The sequence below is a fragment of the Malurus melanocephalus genome, unplaced genomic scaffold (genome assembly GCF_030028575.1).
Source record: "Malurus melanocephalus ecotype Western Australia unplaced genomic scaffold, MMel_1.1 scaffold_73, whole genome shotgun sequence".
Lineage (NCBI taxonomy): Eukaryota > Metazoa > Chordata > Aves > Passeriformes > Maluridae > Malurus > Malurus melanocephalus.
In genome coordinates this window covers 297,330-324,106 of record NW_026623305.1, presented here as the reverse complement: position 1 = coordinate 324,106, position 26,777 = coordinate 297,330, and the positions used below count along the sequence as shown (strand labels likewise).

The window sequence follows — 26,777 nt, the reverse complement described above, 5'->3', positions numbered from 1 at the left end:
CTGGAATGCTACAGAGTGAAGTACAGTAGCAAATACATGGTGGTTTATAGAAGGATGGGTACATGAAACCCCCTCAGATTCCCTTTTGGCTCTTAGTTTCACATTTGTTAAAAGCAGAGTATATGTATGGCCTTGTAAAAGTAGTTTTGTAAGGATTAATTTTAATTGCTGATCAGAAATCAAAGTTTGGGAACCTGCATGTCACTGGCATTACATCATTAATAAGCTGGGTTTGGTTTGTAGCCTTTAAGGCTTTACATTTATCTAAGTTCCAAAATCTGACACCTTCCTTTGGTTTGTTAAATTTTATGCTGATGAATCCATTTCATCAGCATAAGATGAAATTTTTTAAGATTTTAATTAAGATTTTTTTTGTTGTGACCATAGAAAGGATTATAACTTTTTGTTTTGTTTGGGGTTTTTTTAATACTATTTTGTGTTGAATCTGAAAAAAAAAAAAAAAGTGAATGTGACAGCTTGTTTCAAGTAAAGCAGCAAGGGGAGAAATGCTAACTTTCTATGAGCAGCTTGGGAAGAGACATTTTGATACTAGCAAATAGTTAAAATACATGGATATTCACAACCTATTTCAAATGGTATCAATATTTCCAAATGCATTRTGCTAAGAATACTCCTAAGAACGCATTATTATTTCCAATTCATGTATAAGCAGGAATTACTAAAAATCCTGAATTTTTTTAATTCTGGACTTACCAGTTGTTTTTTTTACCTCATTCCAGTTAATTTGAACTCTTGTCATAAACAGTTTCATGTAAAGTCAATACTGTATGTGTAGTGTTGGGCTGAGTTGAAAAATAATGCATATTTTGTCTGAGCCTTAGCATCACAGAGAACAGGTAGTGAGGTGCTGTGTATGAGGTGCAGTGTATGAAAATCCAAGTGAAGGCCAGTACATCCAAATTATTTTTATTGTATGTTGTTAGTAGTGGAAAATGGCAGAAAAATGGCTGGTTTTTCTGGATTGATTTAAAAAATAACTTGAGTATACTCAAGAAATAACATTTTTTGATAGAATTTAGTTTGACTTTTCTGGATCACTTGSAGTTGTTACTGCTGTTTATAACCTAAGGTCATCACATGGATTTGTGTGCTGTGAGAATCAGGAATTTACAGGGACAGTGTAAGGGCTTGATACTCACCTTGGAACCAAAGCTGGGGAAGTTGAGAAAGGAATAGCTTTTGTGGATAGCTGCATGTCTGYGAGGTTTGTTTGTTCTCTTTAGCTCCTATGAGTCCCTCAAGAGTATGAATGGGAGTGTGAGATCAGAGGTGTCTGAAATTTCCTCAGGCTAGAAAAAGGAAGAAAAGAGATGAGTGAAAAGAAGCTTTTACTGAATGGGAGCTCAGTAAACATGTTAGGTCTGAGGAGGGAGCATAGTTGTCCTTCTGGAGCATATTAGGGCATCATTCTGCATCTAGTGTAATTTATTTACTAGCTCAAGATCATTGGTGACTTGCTAACATCTGTCTCTCAGCTGACTCTTAAGACCACTGACAGAAGTACACCAGGTTATGTAGGGATTTTCTTACAGTCTTCAAAGTTCATAGGTTTGCTGCACTAAAATGGGGTCATTTTGTATTTCATCTGGAGAAGTACTAGCCATCTGAGCTGTAAGTAAATTATTTGAGTTTTTAGAAAGGAGGTATAATGAATCTAGAGTATACTATGTTACAGTGAAACCAGACATTGTTTGCTCCATTTGTAAAGATGTTATTTTCAACAGCATAGCTGAATGCAAAAGCATTTTTGCAGYTCTTGGTCAGGAATGGTCATGAACATCACGGATGTTTTCCCTCATTGAGTTACTCAGGGTTATTTCACTCTGTTCAACAAACCTTGGAAACAGTTAACAAATCGTTTCAGCTCTCCCAAAAATTGCAGGGAAATGGAACAGCTGCTTATTCATTCTTCTCCTTTCAGCTCATGGTGACTGTTCATTTGACAGAATTTGCTGTCTGGGTGCTGACCCAGGTGAATCATTGTGCACAATAGCCAGAGGCCTTGCTGCTAAATGAGTTCTGACCTTTCAAGTGCCACAACTGTCACAGTATTACTTTTTTAAGCAATCCCTGATATTGTTTGCAACACATGATATGCCACAGTCATAAGCTAACTAAATATTCTTCTTTAGGAAATCCAACAAGAAACTGATATCCCTGAAAGAGAACTGGTTAGAGCCCTACAGTCCCTTGCATGTGGCAAACCAACACAACGTGTTCTCACAAAAGAGCCTAAATCRAAAGAAATAGAAAATGGTCATATATTTACAGTCAATGATCAGTTCACATCTAAACTACACAGAGTCAAGATCCAGACGGGTAAGTGAGCTTTGTATTCTATTCTCTTGCAATCCCAAATCTGCCTTAAAACTTCAAATTATTTTTTGCAGGGTTGATGTCCRTAGAAGTAAAAGGAAGAAAGCCTTTTTTTTCTTGATGATTAGTTGCATCAAAATGAAAATTCAAATACCAAGAGAAGTGTGGAAGTCAGTTAAGCCTCGTTAAGCCTTTTACTTTACAAAATTTGTAATTGTCTCTTACAGGAAATCTCTTACTGAAAGAAAAATAAAATTCAAATTAAATAATAAAATGAAAAATATGCTACTGATTGATTCAGAATAGGAAAATTGCCTCATAAGTTGCTGTACTGCTGTGAAATGAATGATGTTTTTAGCCCATGATACAACAGCCATTTTCAAGTACCAGGTAGCTTATAATGGTTTTGGGCAGTGATTTGGGTTTAACAAATAAGGGAAGCTGAGTGTGTAACACCACTTCATTAGCTTATAGAAGTGCTGGTGCTTGTGCCTGTAAGCAGTTGAGTACTGTTCAAATTTTAACATAGTAGTAATTAAATAACAGTTTGTTATCTTGTCAGTTGCTATCAAAATATGCCAGAAAGTGTTAATATATTCCTGTGGCTGCTTTTCATTTTTTTTAAAAAAATCAACTTTGAGAATGTCAAAACTCAGGAAAATACAACTTGATGTCTAGATGAAATAGATAGTGAAGCTAACACACACATAAATAAATTTTAATTTTTCTAACATAATTTACATTCTCTCTTTCTTTCAAGTTGCTGCCAAACAAGGAGAATCTGATCCAGAAAGGAAAGAAACAAGGCAGAAAGTAGATGATGACAGAAAACATGAGATAGAAGCTGCTATAGTTCGGATAATGAAATCTAGAAAGAAGATGCAACACAATGTGCTAGTAGCAGAGGTATGCATTGCAGTGCTGGGACATGGGCCTGGGAGTTCTTTTTGCTTTTCCTGTTGACTCATTAAAGTTACACTGCTCTTCCTAACATGATTCTGAAAGGATTTTGAGAGATGCTCTCTATTTAACCCATCCTTTTTTTTTCCCTATCTGAAGACACACCTAAATCCTTACCCTTTGCTTTAGGATGTACTCACAGGATATCTGATTTTCCTTCCTCCTTTTAGTGCTGTTATGATGTTAAATCCTTTAAAAGCAGTTGTGCACACAAACCAATGTGCTTAACATTATTTTCTGCTTTGGTCTTCTGACTGTGGGTCCAGGTTTGAGAGCTTTGAGCTCTTAGCAAAGAGAGAAACAGTCCTGCTGCTCTTCACYCCTAAGCTCAGACAGCTTCAGGACATTGCACATTTTGCACTCCTGAACTCCCTCAGAGCTGTGAAATTGTGGGAGGATTCTCAAGTTGTGACAATACCTCTGTAGAGCTTTGAATTRCACACAAACATGAGCAGGCAAGTGGAGGGACTGTCAGAAATCTGCAGGCTGCTCATTGTGCTTCATAGTTGTCACCATCTCTATCTTAATACATTTTTCTGATTRTTGTGGTCTGTTAGGATACTTGAAGATCTTACTTGGCACTGTGATCTTATAYTTTTGGGTTTTATTTTGTTTCAGGTAACTCAGCAGCTGAAGGCCCGATTCTTACCAAGTCCAGTTGTTATTAAAAAACGTATTGAAGGACTTATTGAGAGAGAATATTTGGCACGAACACCTGAGGATCGCAAAGTATACACTTACGTAGCATAAGATGCGTTCAGAAAATTTGATTTATTCTTGGACTATACTCTTCGCATGAACTGGGAAGTTCTTTTAAATCATTAATATTAAGACGACCATCTTCTCTATTAAATTACAATACATGTTCTAGACCATTCAGATCAAGCCTTTTACTCCTTTTGAGAGTTTTTGACATGAATTAATTGAGCTTCAGGCTTTTCAACGTTATCCCTGTAGAGATCATCCTTAAAATTCTTCGGGAAAATGTGAATGTGCCGCGTTTTGTTTTCAATACTGTATGAAAACAGAGAAATAAAAACGACTTTAGAAAATACAGCTCATTTAAAAAAATAAATTTGTTGGAATTTCATTTCCCCAGATCTTCAGTGTTGATGTAAATGTGTTTCTGTAGTGTTGCTTAGCACTTGGCGCATTGTATAAGTTGGGTTTAAAAGAAACCACAAGTGGTAAGGCAAAATTCCCACTTATCTTGCTCTGCTTCAATTGTTTCTTTAACTAGACATGTTTAATTTAAATACTTGCTAATTTTTTGAAGACCCGAGAAGACAACTTGAGCATGTTTCACTCTTCCAGCTGCACTCACTGTTCCAACATGAATCAGGAACTTCTGGGGGTTCAGAAAAGACCGTAATAATTTTGGATTTCCCTTCTGTAATATGAGTTCTTCTAAATTAAACTCTATATTGATTAGGTTTGTTCTGGTTTCTTTATAGGAAAAAGGACAAGATTTTAGTGTGTATAAACTGTATAATAATTTTTGCTGTTGTACTCACTGCTGATGGTGGATTGTACAGGGCGATGTTTTTATTTCACTAAATGTAGACAAAATAAATTTAAAATAAATTGATTTAGTGTACACAAACAACTAATTCAAGTGTGTTAGAGTACAGGGTTGACAATCTTTTGGAACTAAATACAGTCCCCTGGGGAAATGTACTGGGATTATATTTTGTTAATAAACATCATAGATGGATCTGTAGCCMCAGGGCTTCCCATCATAAGTGCATATTTCAGGAGATTAAAGTGAAGCCAGCGTGCACTATTTGTTTTTAAAAATGCATTTTAAACATGCAATAAAAAATTGTTACTGTAATGAAATTTTTAGTTCTTACCCTGGAACTTTTTTTCCTTCTTGACAGTATGCTGCAAAAATAGATTAAAAATAGCAGTTTGGTGGCATGATTTTTCTCACAGTTAGAAACTTCCAAGTGTGCATTGTACTGTAGTTTTTATTAAGCCATATTTCTGATATTTCAGTGCACATATTCCCTGGTTTCCCCACCATWACTATTTTTCTGTTTTAATTCAATCCAGTATTTTTTTGTCTTGGTTCACATTACTTTTACCCATAGACCTTGAAAAATGTYGTTGGGATGGGCTTTCCAATATGTAGAGCTGGAATTGAAGCAAAAAGAAAAGCTGGGTTGTAGAGCACTTCGGTTCTGCCAAAGCAGTTCTTGATGAGCTGAACTAAACAAGTGCTTGGTGCTGGTGCAGTGTCCCAGTGTGAACTGCAGAGTGTTTTTCATAATGTGTCCACAATTCTACCCCTCTCCAGCCTGTTTAAGATACAAATCCTGGCTATTGTTCAARAGTAGGATATTCTAGAGAGAGGGACTGGAATTAGGGTGGTATTTTAACTTTGCTTTTTGGAAGTGGTTTTATGAAGCTTTAAGTTTACTGCACACCCCCAACACACCTACACACACACAAACAGTTTTTGAATTAGCAGAAGGAGGTGGTYGCTGAAGAACTTGTCCATCAACAATTTTGCCCCAGAAGAAATGAGCTAGGTTGTTGGCCCTTCTGAAAAGATATTTGCTGGCTGTTRGTGAAACACCTCTGTTTCTGCACAGTGTGTGCAAATCTTCAGTAGAKATGTGCTCATTGTTTAGCCATACAACAGTACTAAATAGGGTTTGGAGCTGATCTGGGGGTTTGATTTTGTTCCAAGTCACCAGAAACATCTTCCTCAAATTGTAAACCACTCTTCCATGTACCAGTATGAAGGTTCTTTTTATGCATAACTTACTCTTTATTAGCATAAACGTTGTGATATTGCGTGTTAATGTTTTCCCGTGTGCTTTGTAGGGACAAGCAGGTCCAAGTCCTTTTCCCTGTGAAGTTTACAGAGACATGAGTGTTGTGGCTTGGGACAGAAGGTCCTTGTCCTTTGCAWTGCCTGTGTACTTCTGTTGGGCATCAGCTGAAGTTTCCTATTTCTGGGGGCTTTTGGAAGTGCTGAGGCTGAATGTTACGTGAATGACTGTATAATTAGGTGTTGAAGAGAGTGTTTTTAAAAGCTATGTGGGCAAGAGTGTTTGCCAGAAAAACAGCAGGTGGTGATGGCTATCTTCAGTAACAAATATTAAGAGCATAGTTTCCATTTTAACAGCATTTTGAAGACAYTGTTTAGGAAGGGACTTCTGCTGAAGTCAGGTTTTAAAAATATGCCCTTTGTCATTGAACAATGAGGTAAAGGATTGAAAAATTGAGAATGTGAAAACTCATCAGAGAGAACAAAGACTAGTCCATCACTAGGACTGCTTAAGGTGAGTTTGACGTTTATGTGCTTTTGTGTTAGTGGGATTTCATTTACAATCTATAGTAGAATTCTGTAATGCCTTATCTAATTTTTTTCTCTAATTTCTAGTTAAAGCTTCTTTGTAATTTTGTTAAAATTTCATTTGTAGGCCTGTAGTTACGTGCATGAGYGCAGTTATTAGTAAGTTTGTTTTCTCTGCATTAACATGCAGCTAAATGCAATAAGAATATGTAGTAATGATGGAGTTAAATTCTCTGAAATTTTTCAAATTAAAAGTAGGTTYTGAGTTTTACAGCTGTTTGAAGATGTGTAGGCATGTACTTTGCCTGTAGATGAGTTCATTTAGAAGGATTGAGAGTATGCCTCATTTACCTCATCATAACAAATACGATAATCCTATAGATCCCTCATGCAGTTCTTCGTCTTTTTCCACGTTATCTACCTTTACAGCTTTGGTGTACTCTTTGTGTCTCCTAGAATTAATCCATACAATTTCCCYACTGGCTACAGAATGAATGGATGCCAAGCAGACCAAGTCTGTGATGTTGAGCTACACCTGAATGCAATGTTTTTCCTCGCCCTCGTTTCCAAAGGCAAACTGTTCTGTCAACCCCAAAACTTCCAATGCAACACAGTTTGTTCTSTTTGCCACTGCTCACTGAGAATCAGCCACCAGTGTCAGATTTAYTTTCCCTCACCTGTGGAAACAGAAGCATTGTACTAAATATGCTGAAAGACTGAAGTATTTTTATTCACATGGTATAGGACTGATGGGTGGCACTTTATATATAAATATACAGATATTGTTATCCTGATAGAACCTGTCATGATGCATTGTTTTGGGGATAAGCCTGCACAGAGATGGGGTTCCCATTTTTTCAAAAGCAGCAAAATCTGCAACTGCTTTGTGTCCTCTGCATGTGCAAAACTGGGCAGAACCACTACAGCTCAATCAAACCCATTGTTCTGCTTTGTTCCTCACGGTGCTTAGAGGTGAGTTGGGCTCTGATCCTGAGCTCCCCCTTCCATGAGCCCGGTGMTTTAGAGCCAGGATTTGACAGCCTAGAACTGGACTCAGACTAATGTGCACAGCTGGTAACAGGCATTATCCYGTTTGTGTCTGGGCCAAGTTTAATTTCTGTTGATACTCATTTTGATATCTTGAATAATAAATGTAATAACCAATGTGCTCAATCTGAAGTGCAAATTTAATGGTACCTCTGTTCTCTGGAAGGTGTCGTGAAAAGATTGTAAAATAGAGAACTCGTATATCCATCYAAATGAAAGCTGGATAAAAGGACAGGATAGTAGTTCACTCACCTTTCTGTCCTTCGCTGTGCAGGGAAGTGTTCAGAGATTGTGCCCACAGACAGCATTTACTATTGTGACTCTTCCAGCTGTGGTTCATTTTTGGTGTAACCATGCCTGCCCCTCTTGCCCCAGAACAGCGCTGTTGTGCTGGCATTGGTGCATGTCAAGAGTATGAGCCACTTCTGTTCTTCCCTTCCTTCTCCAAAACTGGAACTTTCATGGRGAGTAAGTCCCTGGGAACTAATGCATCCAGTAGCATTGAGAGGAACCCAGAGTTTATGGGTAGGAAAGAAATAACATCTGAACTTAGAGCAGTTTATTCCTTCCCCTGCAGATCAAAATTTGACCATTATTCCAGGTGCAACAGATGCAGAGGAACCCTCTGATCTTAGAGCTGTTCTGTTCCTCCTCTGTGAACATTGTTCATTTGTGTGCTGTATCCTTCAAATCCTGGCAGAGTAGTGGTTTGGTTTTGTTTTTAATCCGAGTTACTTATTTATTTTCATTAGGTTAGGACCTGAAGCCTCAGTTTTGACCACATTGTRTTTATCCTGTATGTGGAAAGCCACAGCATTAGTCCTTGCTTTAAGGAACTTAGATGTAAATATGATAAAGTGAATGTCTCTATTTTTACAACCTTTTAAATTAAGCCAAGTTTTTCAAGGACAGCCAAGCTTTGTTAGGGAAGTAGACACACAGCCTGGTKGTTTGCAATGTAATATTTCTGCCTCATTCCACACTAAGGCAGTGAGGTTTAGGCTGGTACTTCAGTCTTCTCAAACATTACCTGATCTTTTCTTTTTTTCATAGGTTTCACCTGTAAATCTTGCCAATGTGGTGTGGTTGTAACTAGCAGCAGTATCTGCCTGGGTCTCTTGCCAGCCTGACACTGCCTGCTCTCAGCAGCTCTTYCTCCCAAAGCAAGGAGCAAATTGCTGCTTAGGAGAGGAAGACCCATTTCACCTTTTCCAGTCCCAGAATTGCTGACCTGGATTAGCTGTAGACAGCACAAGGAAGTTGTCTGGAGAGCCACGTGCTCCTGCTTTCCTGAGTAGAAACTGGGAGGGAGGGAGGAAAGGGGGATCCACCAGTGGATGGAACTTCTTGTTTTTGACTAGCCTTTAGCACTCCTGCTATTGGAAGGAAAAAAAATCAAAAGAAGTCCTGAAGTCCTCAAAGTGATGCCAAAGTTAGAGCCTGGTGGTGCCTTCCTATGGCTTTTGAGTTCGTGTGCTGATTTTCCTTTGGAAAGTTTGCTGGAACATACCCCAAAACCCAGTAAAGCCTGCATTTCCTAGACCTTGAGAGCCACTTCTGCTAATCTTTTGTTGGCTGTTTGGATCTTGTTCCTTTGAAATTCTGTTAAAGATGAGGCTATTAATCTCCTGCAGCTTGTCTGTCACAGCATTTGGTATCAACTTAATTATGCAAATCTGCAATTCCAGCATAATGCAGGATCCGAGCCAAGATTGTTTGTTTTTTTTTAATTAGAAGTTGGGGTGTATTATTGTGTATCTTAGGAAGGTTGTCTTCAGGAAAGGCAGTAATTAGAAGCYTTCACACTGCGTGGGTCTGCCTTGTTCCTTAAGCTGGAGCTTGGCCTCACTGGCAAGGTCACCCTCTCCTGGGGACTGGCTCCTATTAGCACTCGGCAGGGTGCAGTCACGCCCGGCTCCAGCTCCGCTGCTGGCCTTCCAAGAATTCTGCTTTCACTTGCCTTCAACAGTGCTAAATGCAAGCTGATTAAACAAACACTTCAGTGGGCCCTGCAAGATCTTTGTTTAGATCTGCCTCTTTTCTTTTTCTGGAAGGTTTTCAATTGAGGTGTAATTTATGTAAAAATTGCTGGGTTAAATCTTTCAGAAATTAGTCCCTGAAGCTGGGAACGTAAATTCACATGTAGGCAAGCTGAGTTCCCTCTCGTCCTACAGTGACTTGTGTGGAAGTGGATTGACACTGGGGACGTGGGCAGAGGGTCCCAAAGATGCCATCGTGGGACAGTGCTGAATGTTGGCTGTGTCAGTGCAGGAAAGGTTGAGAGAGCTGGGCCTGTTCGGTGTCAAGATGGGTGAGAGGGGATCTGATCAGKGTCTGTGAGGGAATGAAGGGAGGGTGTCAGGAGAATGGCCCAGGCTCTGCTCTGTGGTGTGGAGCAAGAGGGCAGGAGGCAACGGCAGGAACTGGTGCCCAGGAATTTCACCTGAACTGAGGAAGAGCTTCTGCACTGGGCAGTGACTGAGCATTGGAACAGCTTACCCAGARAAGCTGTGGGGTCTCCCTCACTGCAGATATTCCAGAACTGTCTGGACACAGCCCTGTGCCATGTGCTCTGGGATGATCCTGCCTGAGCRGGGAGGTTGGACCAGATGCCCCACTGTRGCCCATCCTGACCCATTCTGCRAACTTTTTTACCAAACACTTGTTTCTGCTATAACCTCCAATTGGCTCGTTACATTTCGTAGATCTTGAGTTTGAGTGCGTGGAGTGTTTTAGGAGTTTTTTAAATATTTGAGACAAACTGAAAACTGAGGAAGAATGGAACTATTTGCAAGTGCCCCTTAATTGGCTGAGGGCACACAGCCCACATTTGCTGAGAGATGACTAAAAAACCAGCCAAGGACATGCAGCGTCTTTTTGAGACACATTTGTTACTGACAGGATGCTCATATCTGTCTCAGTGCTGCTGTTTCAGCTTGCATTTGCCCCGAAGGCTGTGTCAGCTGCAAATAACTTCTTTGCTGTACCGTTACTGCAGCCACCAGGAGTGCAGGGCAGATGAGCTTCAATCCCGGTGTCCCTCTGCCCCTTCCCGAGCATCCCTGTTGGTGAGCATCCCTGTTCCTGAGCACCCCTGTTCCTGAGCACCCCTGTTCCTGAGCATCCCTGTTCCTGAGCATCCCTGTTCCTGAGCATCCCTGTTCCTGAGCATCCCTGTTCCTGAGCATCCCTGTTCCCCGGCTGCCCTGGCTCCGTGTCAGGAGCAGCCTCTCTCACCTTAGTTTACATTTCGCCTCCTGCGAGGCTGGAAGCTGTCCCTGGTGCAGCTCCAGGCTCCCGTTCCCCCGGCAGGAGCTGGAGGCGCCGTGTCCCGTCCCTGGGAGGAGCYGCAGCCGCGGGGCTGCCCGGCCGGAGCGCTCCAGCAGAGCCCAGGGCAGCGCTGCGGCCGCTCCGGGTCCAGGTAGGACAGGCTGCAGCCTGAGACAGCTCCCTCTGCTCCTTCCAGCTCTRTTCCTGCTTCCTTTTCCTCTTGGTGCGTGTGTGTGCTCGGATCCTGACTCMCGGTGTGCGCTGGAGCTCTCTGTATTTTCTGTGTCTGCTGACAGACCTTTGAAACCAGAATCTCTTGGGAGAGAGGTCTATTTAAATAAATGCAATAGGTTGGATGGGTGTTTGCTTTTTCAGTCATTTGGTCTTTACTCTCCTCCAAAGTGATGATGAATTTGAGTAAAGGCATTTGAACCCAGAGGCAAACTCTGAAAAGATTTTTGTATTCAAGTCATGCCTTAATCCTGATTTTTGTCTCAGCCCTGTCTCTGCTGTGTATAATTGTCATCTAGCAGCTTCATTTAGTAGTTTTGTCCTTGTTACAGGCAGAGCTTGAGATTGGTGTAAAACAAAAAAAAAATGTTTCAAAAAGAAATTAGGAAGCCCAAGTCATGCATTTAATGAGGGTTTCTCCTGAGGTGCTTAGGTAATTCATACTCAGTCTCTCTCAAGTTAATTACRTTCTAATAATCCTTGTAAAGTACTTTCCTTACAGATGTTGCTATGAACTTATTAAATCCTGTGATGCAGCATCAGTTTTGGTGGTGTCAGCTGGAGCCAAGGGCTCTGAGCAGTGCAGAGGACTAGGCTCAACTCAGGAATTCATTATGAGAAGGAATTTTTAATTATTATGCCATGCCTTTCCACTGTAGGATTTTAGACTTGGAGCAGAGGGTATTCTCTGAGTGTTTATTAGTTGTTTATATTTGGCCTTTAATTTGTGCAGGGCTTTCCAGTGGATGTTTTAGTGCTAAACACAAATGTTCTTCTTTGTCCTGCTCTTACACACAGCTGGAGTGCCCCAGSAGCTTTCTGTACATTGTGCTGTGTTACCAGTCACTGCCATGTGAGAATGGGGCCCCAATTTTTTTTTGAGTCCCATATCAGAATTATCCACCCCTCCTCCCCTCAGCAAAGTGACTTTTCACGTGAGATTGAACTGCTATTTTTCTAATCTCTTGAAGAAATCTTTCTTGGCATGTTCAGTAGGTCACTGTGAAAAATGTGCTTTTCCGTTTGGCAGCCGGGCTGGAGAGCTGGGGGAAGGGGAAGCAGAGAGGAAGGCAAGGACTCACTTCATTCAGGGATCAGGGTGAAATCAGCACTTTGCTTTTCTCAGGAGATCCAGCAAAAGCCAGCACTTGGTTCTGGTGGCAGCTTTTTCCCCTAAGAGGAGCAGTGGGTGAAGGGTCTGAACTCACCATGCTGCGGCAGTGGGGGCCGTGGCACCCTGGCTGTATCCCAAGGTTTGGGGTGGGGCAATAAACTGGAGAAAAGGGAGGGCATGAGAGCACCCTTGTCCAAGGCTGAGGAACCTGGATTTCAGCTTTTCCCATGCACATTTAGTTATCAAAGTGAGTGGAAGAGGAGCAGAGGTGCCCAGGCTGGGTGAGAGGGCTGCCCTCCTCCAAGAGAGACCATCAGGGTGAAGGCTGAGGTTCAGGTCATCTCATGCTCCTTATAGGATTGATGGGTTCTCCTGACCTGGAGCTGCTGAAGAGCTGAGAACCAGGCCTAAAGCTGTTCTCCATAAATGAGATTATTTCCCTGACCCTCCTTAGGAAGCACAGAAGAAACAGTTGCTGGGGGTTCAGGATTTCACCTTTTTGTGACTCGGGCTCAGAGGGTTGGCTGTTGTAAAGCCAGGTGATGCTCCAAAGGCCCATCTGGAAAGCAGTTCAGCTCCCTCGGGGTTGTATCCAGCAGGTGGGAGCAGGGATGGGCCGGGAGCTGCACGAAGCAGCAGTGATGGCCCTGCACAAGGAAAGCATTGCCTCCCTCTCTCTGCCCTGGCAGTGGCAGTCTGCAGCTGCAGGAGTGGGGGTCCAGCTAAGGGGGAAGGGGCTGGGGCTGTGGTGCAGCAGCAGCCCGAGGGATGCTCACCTGGGGATGGAGCAGGGTGAAGCTGCTCATGCGAGCTGTTTCCAGCTACAAACCAAGCCCTGATGAACTTGCTTGGCTTTGGTGTTTTCCTGTGCAGCAAAATTCCCCTGTTCTCCACAGGCAGGAAGGCAGATGACTGCCTGCCCCTGCCTTGTAGCAAGGAGTTGATGAATCATTTCCTTTTCCATATTTTAGTGAAACTGTGTTGTTCAGAGCTCATCTAGAGCATTTTAATGTTTTGAGCACTTGCACTCTTCACTCTCTTCCTGCAATTGTCTGAAGGCTGGATATTGTTTTTGCCTCCTGCCCAAAAGCGTTGTTACTTGCTCAAAGTGTTGCAGGTGGGTGCAAAATAATTTTTCCTCATTTTCTAGACAGTCTTTTTTATTTTTACTGTACATAGGTGTCAGTGTAGCTTTTAAAGCATGAGTGTGAGTTTCTGTCAATGAGAGGGATCTCTATAAAGGAAACCAAGGCRCTGCTGCTTGTACCTTTAAACCTTGGTGATATTAGTTGAATACAAATTCAGGGTCATATTAAAAATATAGTTCAGAGTTTGAATAACAGACTTGTTAGTGCTGGGATTTCTGCACAGTGAACCACTGCTTTGTGTGCTTGGCTGTTGGAGAGGGAAGCTGGCATGTCAGCAGAGAGAGATGTGCTGCTTTTAATTAGGTGGAGCTGGACAGATGACCAGAGGCCCCAGTTTTGATTTAAACACTGGCTGCAGTGAGGGCAGTTCTGTGTAGGAAGTGGGTTTGGCCTGAATTGTATTGTGTTGCCCCTGGGCTGGCAAACAGGGAGATGAAGGGACAGTGTGATTTACTGTCCAGGCACTRGAAGAGATCTGGAAAGAGGTGGATTTTCAGCACTCCTATTGTAGCTTTTGCAGCAAGTTAAATTAAGTACCAATATGTGAACCCAAGGACCAAGGGAAAAACCCTTGGACTTTGCTTAAGGCTATGGATCACATGGGTATCTCAGGGGAAAAAAAGGAGGGAAAAGAAGCAAAGAGGGCAGTGAAAATRGAAAGCCTGGTRCCCAGCTTTTATGGCCACAATAAAMCAGGACTGGGYTTCCCATTAGGCAGCAAGCTACCTGTGGTGTGAAGGGTGTAACCAGGAGTSCAGGCTTTTTCCCAAAGCTCCTCTTTCCTGATTTATATCTGCCCTTATTGTTATCTGTTGAATTCACATGGTTGGGTTTATTCTTTTGTTATTCTGTTTTCCTTCCTTGTCTTTAAAGAACAGCTTATCTGTGTGCCCCAGAAGGGTGGGACTCCCAGAGATCACAGGCTTTTCACAATGAGCCAAAGCCAGCCTGCTGACCATGAGAAAGTTTGCTGCAGGTTTGAGCCACGAGTGCCACACGGCCTCTGAAAAAGGACCCRGAGTGGCCGCTTTTCCAGAGACAAGTGAGCATTCCCATCCTGGAAAATCACTGCCTGTGCTCCAGTGCTGTTCATCTCTGCTGTCCTGTGCTGGGAACGGCACGAGCAGGGGACACAGAGCTGTTCCTGGACCCTTGGGTGATGTGTGTGCACTGAGCAGAGCTCTGGAGCTGGGAAGGAGCCTTGAGCCGAGTTCTGCTGGGATGTCACCTGGGATGCTCACGTCAAGCCTTGTCACTCTCCACCTGCTGCCTCTGCTCGTTCCATCAGAAGTCTGAACTCGGTCTGTTCAAGTCTCAGAGTGCACCCTTGTGTTCCTGGGGCCCCAAGAAGAGAAGGAAGGCACCTATTTGTCTGTTTTAGTATTTGCCAGAAGCCTTTGCAATGGCTGATGGAGCAGAGTCTCTGATGACTGTGCATCTCCTCGCCCATTTGGGACACTCATTTCTTCTGCAGCAAACKCTGGATCGGCTTTTGGAGTGGCTCTGCCTGGACATTCGCCTTTTCCTGGTGTCTGAGCGAATTCCTCCCCTGAAATACTACGAGAGATACTGCAAGAGGAGCTGCGGCTTTCCTGGAATATCCGTCCTCCTTTTCCTGCACGAAGACTTGGGAGAAGATCGGATTTTCCAGGTGCACGAGCAGTTCCAGCGCCCACCCTGGCGGTACCAGCGTGCCCAGTTCACTAACGGGCACAGCCCCCTCTATCCCCCAGCCCACCAGGATTTCTACGGGCTGGACGAGCAGCTGCCCGTGTGGGGCATCAGGAGGGTGCACTGCGGCCCCGAGATCCTGCGGGTCACCCTCTACTGCAGCTTCGATAACTACGAGGATGCGGTGAGGCTCTACGAGATGCTGCTGCAGAGRGAAGCCACCCTGCAGAAGGGCACCCTGTGTGTGTTTGTGCTCCACGCCACCCCGCACGTGGCTGTGCAGCTCTGCCTCAAGCAGTTGCCCATCGGGGTGGCTGCTGAGCCCAGGGGCTCCTCGGCCCTGCAGTTCAAGGTGAGGGAAATCGGGCAGCTGGTGCCCCTCCTGCCCAACCCCTGCGTTCCCATCAGCAGCACCAGGTGGCAAACACAGGACTATGAAGGAAACACCATTCTGCTCAAGGTATGTGTCTGTGCTGCTCTCAGAGGAGGGCGTTTATTTAATTTTTTTTTTTTCAAGGAAAGCAGGATTGGTTCAAAATGGAAATTATTATTTTGTTTGTTCGTGTTTTCTTTTGAATTTGTGAATGCTGTAATCGGTGCCTGCCAGTGCTGTGATGCTGTTGATAAATATAAGCGCTGATCCTTGGAATGTTTTTCTACTGTTAAATTAACATCATTACTGCTTGCCTCAAATGGAGATTATTAATGCTTTCTAGGGCACGCCAGCTTAACATCCTCCCTCCTCTGCCTCAAACAAATGATTGTAGCAGCCTAATCTTTTTCTGATAARTCATTGCTGTCTAAATGTTTTTCAAAGCAGATTTTTGGCACCCAAAACCAGAAGTGTAATGTTGATAAGTGTAATGTTTGTAAGTGTAATGTTGATACAGCACCGCCTGCAATAGAGGTTGTGAGCTCACGAGTGAGTTGCAGTTGGGCAAAGTGACAAAAAGATGTGTCTTAAGAAATCTCTGCATTTTCTGTTTAAGTGTGCAGTCCAGAGGTTATATGAATACAAATTTTAAAAGAAGACAAAGTCTGTGCTGAGATGATATTAGTATGAGCACATGTGAGCACAATGGCAGTTCAGCTCAGTGTGCTTTCTTTCCATTGTAACAACCCCTCCCACCTCTGGGGTTTTTTCCTTGTAATTTGGATTTTAAATTATTCGCCCATCCTGTGCTTTTTCTTTTTCCTTCCAGAACTCCTCTGTTACAGATAAAGCTAATTACTCTGTTCAGCTTATCTTTATGCTGCTCTGAGCACTAATGTCAGGGCAGCCCTTGCTGCCTGATTCAGTATCCATTTATAAACCAGTYTGCACCCTCTCGGACTGGTCAAGGCCCTGGCTATCTCCACGTAGCTTTGAAGATGGTCCTACCCAGGGCAGGGAGCTGAGCCAGGTGACCTCCAAAAGTCCCTTCCTAAATCACTCTGTGGTTCTTCCTGCTGTAGATACAAGGTCTTTGAGCTGGCAGATGTACCTGAATTCCCTGGCAGAAGATTTGACAGCTTTTTTGGGGATGCGACCACGCTGCCCTGTGCTCCTCACAAAGGAAGGTGTAATCCACTTGAACTGGAGGATGGATCTTGTGTCCAGGCTCCACACAGCAGGCTGGCAGCCCAGTGCTTTATTCTGCAGCTCTTCAGCTCATGCTGTCAATCTTTATTCTATGTACCTGCAATTTACYCCCTGCCCCAGCTCTCTGCCACATTCCAAAACAAATCCAAAGCTCTGCTCACAGACTCCGTGTGATGTTGTCATTCCCCCCTGAAGCCCATCGGGGTAACTGGCAGTGGCTCTCTTTTCCAAGTGTTTTTCCAGGTTCCCCTGGAATGCATGTGGATTTTTTGTACCCACAGCTCACTTGGGCAAGGGCTTCCCCAGGTGTGCTGGCTCAAGCTGCAGGCGGCAGCTAGGCTGGGTGAGAGCATCATCACCGGTCAAGATAAAACGATATTAACTGGTTCTCTAATTTTCAACAGGTTCAAAGCAGCTCCAAGCCCCCTGAAAAGAACATTGGGTTTTCCCAGCAGCGCAGCAATACGAGCAGTGGGAAAATGCCGCAGGACTGTGTCCCAGCCCCTCTCCCTGTAAGGCGGGGACGGAGAAGCCGGGAGCTCAGAGCTCTGAGGGGCAGGACAAAATCTGACCCAGGTGAAAYCGCTGCCTCTGAGCAAGCCAGCAGTGAGCAGCAGAGTCCCCGGTGTCCCCCTGGCGGTGTCCCCGCAGCCCGGCCGTGCTGGGAAGCGCCGTCGCTCCGCAGGCAGRGCGGGATGCTGCGGGCTCCGCTCCCGGACCAGCAGCGCGGAGCCGAGACCARCGTGGACACCGGCATGGCCGTGGGCAGTGCCCGCTGCCCGCTGAGCCATTTCTGCGGGGCCCTGCGGAGCAGCCTCCCTCATCTGCCATCCCCGGCCAGCAGCGCCCTGCCCTGCCCGGAGCGGCCCCGGGGGCTCCGCGCTGCCAGCGCACCGAGCGGGGCCATGGGGCCGGGAGAGCCGGAATGCCGCTCGCCAGCCCCGCGGGACTGCCCCGCGCCCGGAGAGCACGACGACGAGCAGGAATTCTTTATATGACTGACCCAAACGTGCCACGTGGACTGATCCTTCCCACGACAAGGAGGAATTCTTTATATGACTGACCCAAACGTGCCACATGGACTCATCCTTCCCACGACAAGGAGGAATTCTTTATATGACTGACCCAAACGTGCCACATCCTTCCCAAAGTACCGCACAGCGCTCCTGGGTGCTGCTCAGGGTGCACCTCTGCAGCTGGGACACCTCAGCAGCGCAGTCACTGAGGTGGACACCAATTTACCATGGAGAGATGCTAAGGGGATGCAGGAAAGCAGGGAAAATAGTTCTGTGTGTACAGAAGGTTGTTTTGGTTTGGTTTTTTTCARTGCTCAGTAGGTGAGGGGTAAGCTGTGTAATGAGCAATAAACAATGAGCCATATGACTCCTACAGCTGTTCTCASACGCAATAAATAGACAGTGACATCTTCAGATGGGTTTGGAAGGTGCAGCCAGCCTGAGCTGCCCAGGGCACTCACCATCCCTTGCCAGGACACCCTGGAACAAGGCTGTGGCATGGTCACTGTGCTAACGCTGATTTTCCTTTGTGTTGCTTCTTGCTTCCCCTGGTATCTAAAATCTATCAATGTTGTCAATTTTATGCAAGATTTGAAACATAAGAATGTTCTTTTAAGTATTTCTCAAGAAAAATATTTCTAGCGAGACCTTTTTTTTTCCAACTCAGCGCTGTACACACAAAAATCACACACTTGAAGGGAAGCGCCAGTAAATCCTGCTGTTGCCTATTTGTGTGACACTTCACAAAATAAACACAGCAACAGGCCAGGCCTTGTTAGACCAGGGTGCAGTTATCAGCAGGCAATCCTAGCTGGGTTTTAATTCACAGAAGACAAGAGACGTGAAGAGTCTTGGAGGGAATTGCTGAATGCTGGAGAGTGAAGAGGACAGGAGAAATGAAGTCATGTTGCAGCAAAGATGCTGAAATAACTCCCATCTTGATCAGCTTTCTCGAGTAGGATTAAATGAACCTCAGAGGGAAAGACATGGGAAGAGTATGAAGGAGGAGTGAGAATATTCAAAGAAAAGCCACATCTGATCACACTTACCTTCCAAACAGTGCAACAAAAGGTGTTTTCTCCCTTGAATATATCTAAATTCTGTGGGGGGTATAGGGCAATCCCCGTTCTGGGCCCTCCCAGCTGGTGCTGCCCTGCAAATGATGCTCATGAATCCTTCATTTTGGGGACTGAAAGCTGCAGAAGGGACACTGCATTCACTGGACACCTACAAACATCCCCCAGCTTTTCACAAGCTCTGCAAAAATTGTGGACTTTTTAATGAGTCATACTGCGATATTTTACATCTATAAGGGTGATTATTTAATCTTCCCTGGCACACTAAAAACAGCCAGTGCTTTTCAGAGCTGGGGAAATGTCTGRTCAGTGGGGAAGCAGCCAAGAGGAGCTTGCAGGGGCTGTGTGCCCGGGCTAGGAGGCACACGGGGAGAGGAGGGGGATCAGAGCATCCYAAAGAAAGATTTCATAGCCTTCTCTCTACTCTCTCATGCCAGAAGTACTTGAGAGTGACTGTTTAGCATAATCCTATTTTACCTAAAAGAAAAATGGTGCTTAAGAGGTAGAAGGTCAATATGTGGGCTGGGGGAAATGTTCCATCATTTAAAAAAAGAAAGGGACAATGGTACAAGTTTCACCTGCCTGCAACGGATCCTGGAAGAGAAGGACTTCAAGTCAAAGGCAGACAACTCTGAAAATACTGCTTGTAASAGTGAGCATGTAAAATCCATGTATTTTAAGTGCAGGATACACGTTGTAGAAATGCTGTGTTACACAGGCAGGTGTGGTGGGTCTGAGGGCACATTTCTCCATGGATGGATTCAGTGGTGGGAGGCAAAGATTCACATTTTCTAGACTCTTCATATCTCTGCAGCCTCTATTTTCTACCTCTTCCTTGCACCCTGTGCCATTTCTTTCAGGTTCTTTTTTCTTTTTTTTTTTTTCTTCCTTGCACCCTGTGCCATTTCTTTCAGGTTCTTTTTTCTTTTTTTTTTTTTTTTTAAAGTCTGATTAGGAGCACGATTTGGCAGGATCTGCTGAAGGTCTGTGTCCCAAACATCCCGTGCTGCTCCCAGCAAAGCACACCGGGGAAAACAGCCCTGGAGGGAAACTGAGGGGGGCTTTGGCGAGCTGTGCTTACAGGATCACGGCCCCACAGTGCTGAATGAAGGGAAATGCACTGGGATTTTCACCTTTGGTRTGTGTCAGGCTTGGTATAAAGGATGCAGTCAGGTGGGAATGGCTCTGCCCTGCCTGTGAGCWCTGGGGTAATGGTGCTGTGGACACCGAGCTGTGGATTCCTCTGATGGACACCTGGATGGGCAGCAGCCAAGGTGGTCAGCATTGACTCACACCCTCTAACCAAGGTTTGAATTTTGAGGGATGCACTTTTTGGGGGCGGTGGGCACCCTACATTTTGTCGTGCCCTGTGAGCCATTGGGTGACCCCATTCCCAGAGATGCTGCCTCGGCTGTGCTCACAAGGGGTGATGATGAACAGTCCCATCCGAAGGGAAAGGCTTTTCTCCTGGGTCACTGGCACAGTCTGGGTGATGGAGGGAGGAAATGTGTTCTTACCGGAACACGGTTTGTGCTGAGAGAGGGAGCAGTGGGCAGCGGGGCTCAGAAGAAGCAGGAGAGCTCGCTCTGGGGTCACTTTAACACAGCCTGAAGAGCTGAGTGCTGTTGGTTTTTTGTTGTTGTTTAGCCCCTGGCACAGGAATTGTGTCTTTTGTCTCCTCCGAAGCGAGCAGAGTGGTTTTTTTTTCGTGAGGGATGAGTTGCCGGGAGCGCTCTCTGATGCCTGGATACGAGCACAAAGGCAGGGGGTGCTCCCTCGCTGCCCACCCAGGAAAACACCGAGCGGTCAGCGAGATCACAGCATCGGCCCTCGTGTTAAACAGAAGCTGGCAAGCTCGGCTCTTTCGGGGAAGCAAGTGCTGAAAGCATTCTTCTTTCCTGAATTCTGGGCCAAATTGTCAGCTTTCATGGATGCCTTGGTAAATCCTGAGACGGTCTATGAGCACAGCAGAGCTTCCCAGATTTCCACTGATGGGTCTGGGGTGGGAGTTTTTATTCTCTTCTTTTTATCCTCTTCTTTTTATTCTCTTCACCTGTGTTGGTGCCGTGCTCTGTACCCGGTACAAATACGCAGCCACTGGGCAGAGGAAAATACATTTTTCAGAAATGTTGTGTTTATGACGGGAACACGATCCAGAAATGTTCTCGTGTGCTGAGGACAGCGCGGCAGCTCCAGCCCCTCCACGGGCTGTGCAGGGAYGGTCACTCCCTCCATTGTCCCGTCACCTCTTGGTCTTTGCAGAGTATTCCAGACTATTATTATGGTTATTTTTTATGTTATCCGTGTTATTACTGTTGTTATTACAGTTACGTTCGTGGTTTTCTGTTGTCCTCGCGTGTCGCGGCGGCGCCGGGCGGGTCCCGGGCTGCGGGGCCGCTCCTGCCCGTCCCTGCGGCACCAGCTCCGCCTGCTGCCCGCACACGGCATCTTTCCCCCGCCGGGAAAGATGTCACCCTCCTCCCCGGGCTGGGAGTGTCCCTGTCACCCTCCTTCCCCCGGCAGTGTCCCTGTCACCCTCCTTCCCCCGGCAGTGTCCCTGTCACCCTCTTTCCCCGGCAGTGTCCCTGTCACCCTCTTTCCCCGGCTGTGTCTCTGTCACCCTCCTCTCGGGCACTGTCCCTGTCACTCTCCTCTCTCGGCACTGTCCCTGTCACCCTCCTCCCCCGGCAGTGTCCCTGTCACCCTCCTCTCCAGCAGTGTCCCTGTCACCCTCCTGTGACGGTGTCCCCGTGTCCCCCGGGGCAGCAGCAGCGGGGTCAGGCAGCCCGGGCTCCGCGGGCAGCGGGGTCTGCGCCCCGAGCTCGGGCTCCTGGTTCCCCTTTCAGCGCAGTCCCAGCATCAATCCCCGTTCACCCCCTGCCCTGCCGGACCAGTGCCGTGCCCGGGATCCCCTCGGGCGGGCGGTGACGCTCCTGTGGCTCCGCTGCCTCGATAGAAGGTGGGAGCTGCCCRCAGCACCCCCAGGCAGGGTTCCCTCCCTCTCCCAGACTCTGCCTTTCTGCAGCACCACATCTCCAAGCCCAGCCGTGCTCCAGCGTGTCCCATCTCCTTATGGAGCTTCTCCTAAGGCCCTTCAGTGCTTGTCCCCACCCTTCCATCAGCTGGGGCTTTTAATCCTCACTTCCATTACMACGAAATTACCCTGATAGATTAGAAAGCAATAGAGGTACTAATAACAAAGAAAGACCATTTCTCTCTCATTCATTAATTTTCCCTGACAGCAAAGCAGTTAATTAAGGAGATCTGTCATGTAARTGACAGGGGAAAATAGAGTCGTTCTCAATGTGTTTCATTGTTTTTTGGCAGCCTCAGCCGCCGATGCTCTGCAATGTCGTGTGCAGTTGTTACCGTGCATCTGCTGTGTGTAAGAAGAGTTGATATGGAACTGACATGCTTGCTACAAAAATGTCTTACTAAAAAATGCTGTGATYTCTCCCTTTTCATCAGTAGCTGAGCACTGATGGATCGCTTTAGGACAGACATGGCAGAGCCGGGCAGGGAGTGGGGTGAGGAGTGGGACCTTTGCTTTGGTGGGGCAGAGCAGGAGGAGACACAGAGCCTTCCAGGTCATGTCTGACCTCTCTGTGCCTCAATTGCAAAGTGAATTATGAAGCTCAAAGACCCTGAGGCTTTACTTCTCTCTAATGAGGAACAGGAAACTCCTGCTGAAGCCAAAGGAGAGGTCTGGGCTGTGGAGGGACACAGAGGGCTGGGGGCACCCTGTGTGTGTGTGGCACAATCCTGTGGCACCCTGTGTGTGTGGCACAATCCTTCTCTTCCCCCTGCATTCCATGTGGGCTGGCAATCAGGGAATTCTCTGCAGCCCCTGGTGCCTGTGGTGCTGCTGACACTGCTCAGGGAGGGAGGTCAGGGCAGCCTCAGCTCCCTCCTGGCACAGCCCCGGCTCTGCAGAACTGTTGGGACCTCTGTGGCAACACTGWAAGTCTTTTGCTGAGCAAACCTCCAAATATCAGCCATGCCAGWCCGACAGAGCAGCTGGGGTGGGACACACAGCACATGTCACTGGGGGCTCAGCTGCTGTGGAGCTTCCCAACCTGTGCATGTCCCTGTTGGAGCCCTGCTTTGTCCCCTTTTCCAGAAAGTGTTTTCCTGCAAGGCTTGCCAGCACCTTCCTTTTGCCCTCAGGGAAGTGAAAACTCATTTTTCCTTCGTTTGGCTGTCCCCTTCTCAGTGTTAGCTGCTCCCCATCAACTTTATTGTCAGGAAATGCTGCTCTTTTGCAGTGYAATATCCCAACCTGCATATCCCAAATACCCAATACTCGTGGAAAAGAAGTGTCAGAACTATTCCCCACCCCTCAAACCATAACATCAGTAGTACAGAAAAACAAAATACAGCAGCTGTCACAATAAGAGAGTCTTTCCTGTTCCCATGTATTGGTCTTCTTAAGCCATGGAGGRTGGACCTGATCAACCTGGATTAAAAATCCAATTATCCTGTTTTTTAAAGAGAAGCAGAGATCACACCCAAGTTTGGGAGGGTACCTGGAAGGACAAATGAGTGTGTCAGGAAGCAGTCAGTACAGATGCGTTCTCCTGGGCACTACCAGGTGGCTGTGGTATCTTCCATGGAATTYCTCAGCCTCCCCTTCCAGCAGACTCCTCCCGCCAGCACAACTGCATTGCAGTTTGCTCTGCTGCGTTTCTGATGTTTAATTCTCATCATTTGAGAGAGTTTTTGAGAGGTTTTCATCTCCMATTGAGCACTTGTATTAATATTCCAGTTCAGAATCTCAGCTCTGCCGCTGATTACAGGCAGGGACAGATCCAATTCCTATTAGGGTGAATTTACATTCTTTAAGAGTCCCAAAAGCTTTCTTGTCCCCTATCACCCTTCTTCAGGCACTGGCAGCCTGGCTGTGCTGGGAGGTGATTAGGTTTGTAAATTTGTTCCTGCAGACACTCGGTGACACCGTTCATTTTCTCATCTCCCTCGTGCAGCTGAAATTGTGACAGCCCCGTGTCTTTAATTGGGATCATCTCCATCKGCATCCTGGCAGCAGAGGAAACCTCACGGGGCACAGGAGGAGCTGCTGGGGCTGCTGGCTCTCAGAGCTGGTAAAGATTGATCCTTGCTTCCCAAAAGCGGGCTGTGGGATGAGAAATATCCTGACAGCTGAGTGGAGGTGGGAGATGTCCCTTGCTCCGAGGTGACCTCCCCTCCTGCTGGCCTCACTGGGTTCTGCCACCCTGGCAGAAAGGCCCTCGTCCTGCTCTGTTTGGGTCACTGCTGCTCTTTGGGAGTGATGTGAGAGGTGAGGGATGGTGGGGCACCCATGGCATGCCAGCCCTGCTCACACTGAGTCCTTGTGCCCTGGTGTCACCTGCTGGGAGCTGGCACTGTCCCTGGTGGGTCATCAGCCTCCAGCTGGATCTGCCATGCTCAGAGCCCTCTCAGGAGAGCCTAAATTGGGAGCCTGGCCATAAATGCTCGTCCCTGATCCTCCCCCAGCTGCCCTGTCCTCCTGGCCATTCACTCACAGATTTTGGGGAGGCACCTGGGCCATCCTCCCTTTGCTGCTTTTTGAGCCTGAATCTCCACCAGGGCATCATTGGAGTGGAAGTGTGGTTTGTGGTTTTGCTTTTACTTTACCAGAATTGGCTTAAAATGCGCCAGGGATAACTCAATTAAAACAACAAAAAGAGGAGATCATATTAAAGGGAACTCCCAGGATAACACAAAAGATGTGATTCTGAGTGTGCAGTGAGTACAAAGRGAACGTGCTTTGGCCATTCCAGTGGCTGGAAGTTTTATTTCCAGTCTGGCAGCAGAACTAAGCACGCACATCTTGGTCGTGTTCCTGTCCCTCCCTTGTTTGTTGGCCGTGTTAGACAGAAGCGTCCTCTCAGGATGACCACATGTGCTGGGAACAGCCCACGGCCTGGAAACTGCTGATGGTCACTGGGCTGGGTGCACTTTACTGGGMTGAACCCAGTGGGGGTTATGAAACCTTGTTCTTGATGCAATGCAGCATTTCACAGCACTGATATTCCCCTTCCCTGSGGCTCCCTCATCCCCTGGGCACATCCTGCCAGTCCAGCCAGCTCCTCCAGCTGCTGCTGCCCTCTCCAGAAGCCAGCTGAGCTGTTGGAAGGTGCCTGCTCAGGGGGTTCTGGCACCTSCAGGGTGTCTCTGTGGAGCAGATGTGCAGTGACACTGCCTGGCCCTTTTGGGGTCCCCCCTGGAGTCTCTCTGGCCATGGTGGGGTGCTCTGGCCACCAGCTCTCTCACATGCTGGGGTCCCAGCTCTGCACCCCAGCTCCCCAAAATCCCAGCCCCAAGCTGAGACAGGCTGTGAGGGGCTCCAGGCAGTCTGTGTGAGCTGGGGTGCCAGAGGGAGGGGCAGGATGAGAGCAGAGCTTCCCTGAGAATTTAACTGTGGTTTGCTCATCTTGTTTTAATTCAGAGCTACTGGGCTTTGTGGAGAGAACAGCTGATTGCAGAGATGCCTCGTGCTGATGTTTACCAGATATTCTTTTTAGATGGGAAAGTCATTCTGTGTCATGAGAAATTTCACAAATGTCAGCTTTTTTTTTTTTTTTTTTTTTTTTTTTTTGCGAGTTGGAGTGAAACCAGGTTTCAGGAGGTTTAGATTTCTCAAAAACTTGGAAGTTTAGCCACCCTTAGGTGCAGCTCCCTGACACCTTCTCGAGCTGCTCAGCCTCCTCATCCTGCAGCACAAGGAGTTGAAGCAGCTGAGATCAGACAGGTACCATGGGAAGCCAAGCTCCTTCTGGTGGGGAGCAGCAAATCTTKTCCTTCTGGTGGCTGCTTTGATTCAGCAATTGCCTCAGTGGAGACTTCTATTTTCCAGTTTCATTGTTCAGCTCTGGTAATGACCACTGCTGTGTTTACAAGTCCTGAGTGATGACAAGCCAGGAGCTCCCCAGCATTTAATTCTTGTGTGTCAGGGTGCTGGCCATGCTGAGAACAAACCTGACCTTGCACTGTCCCCATGCCTGCCCACACAGGGGTCCCAGGGATGGTGGGAGGATGTGCCAGGAGCTGGAGCTGGTCCCTGTGCTGCTGCTCCTCAAGGCCAGCCTGCCCTGCTGCAGGGACAGGGAGCAGCTCCTGGATTCAGGTTTCAGAGGGATGAGCTCCAGCTGGGTCACTTCAGCTCACAGGGGATGTAGGAAGCTGTGTCCCAAAGAAAACCTTGAGCCTGTAGCCAAAAAACAAAAGGGAGGAGAGGAAGGAAGCAAGGAAAACCCATAAAACACTTTCTTCTAACGTCTTGTAGATTCAAAGCCCTTGCCCCGCTTATCCAGCTGCTGGGTTTTATTTTCAGCTGTGTTTTGGAGCCTTTTGAAGCATGGGGACCACCTCCATCCCCCTGGTGACTCCAGCCATCCATGGTGGTGTTTCCATGGCTGTGCTCCCCAGGGAGGGTGGGAGCTGCTGACTGCTGAGATCCCCTGGGATTTGCTGCAGCTGGATTGCAAAACTGGAGCAGGATGGGATTTTTTTTTCCAGGTTTAATKTGAGATTTTCTTGATTCTGCAGTAGCTGTGAGTTTCAGTGCACTCCTGTGTTTCCTGTGTTCTGCTGTGCTTTCATGGCAGGAGCAATGACAAGCCTCAGAGCAGGTTTGTCACCAAAACCTGGGCTTGAGTTGTTTGTGAGGGAAGCTGTGTTGACCACGAAAACACTGCAAGTTTTACAAAGATTGGATGGAGATCTCGTCCCTCCACACCCACCAGGAGATCCTGGGCCTCTGAGAGGAGGGTGAGGATGGCAGCTCTGGCCTCCTGGAGGCTGCTCTGCAGCCCTCAGTCGATCTGGGAGGATTTCTCTGCAAGAGACTCTGTCACGATTGTGATTCCACGCACAGCGACTGCTYGGAGGGTGATTATCTGAGAGCATTTGTTGTGTTTGTGTTTTGTGCTCTGTCTTGCTTGACCTACACCCAGCAATGCTCGCTGGCAGCCTCAGCCTGTCCATCCATTATCACCAGCGCTCCAGCATGTGTTTTT

General features: G+C 46.6%; 2 protein-coding genes across 2 annotated transcripts in view; both read left to right on the top strand.

Moving 5' to 3' along the window:
- CUL3 (cullin 3) overlaps positions 1-4,726 on the top strand; it is a 53,961-nt gene extending 49,235 nt beyond the window's left edge. The window contains exons 14-16 of the mRNA XM_057366874.1: positions 2,154-2,340; positions 3,098-3,243; positions 3,916-4,726. Coding sequence (XP_057222857.1) covers positions 2,154-2,340; positions 3,098-3,243; positions 3,916-4,047 — 465 coding nt within the window. The 3' untranslated portion in view covers positions 4,048-4,726. The remainder of the gene's footprint in view (positions 1-2,153; positions 2,341-3,097; positions 3,244-3,915) is intronic.
- Positions 4,727-14,698: 9,972 nt separating this feature from the next.
- On the top strand, positions 14,699-19,631 carry FAM124B (family with sequence similarity 124 member B). The gene is made up of 2 exons (XM_057366873.1): positions 14,699-15,545; positions 17,072-19,631. The coding sequence occupies exons 1-2, from the start codon at positions 14,817-14,819 to the stop codon at positions 17,663-17,665; spliced, it is 1,323 nt and encodes a 440-aa protein (XP_057222856.1). The 5' UTR covers positions 14,699-14,816; the 3' UTR covers positions 17,666-19,631.
- Positions 19,632-26,777: the final 7,146 nt, after the last annotated feature.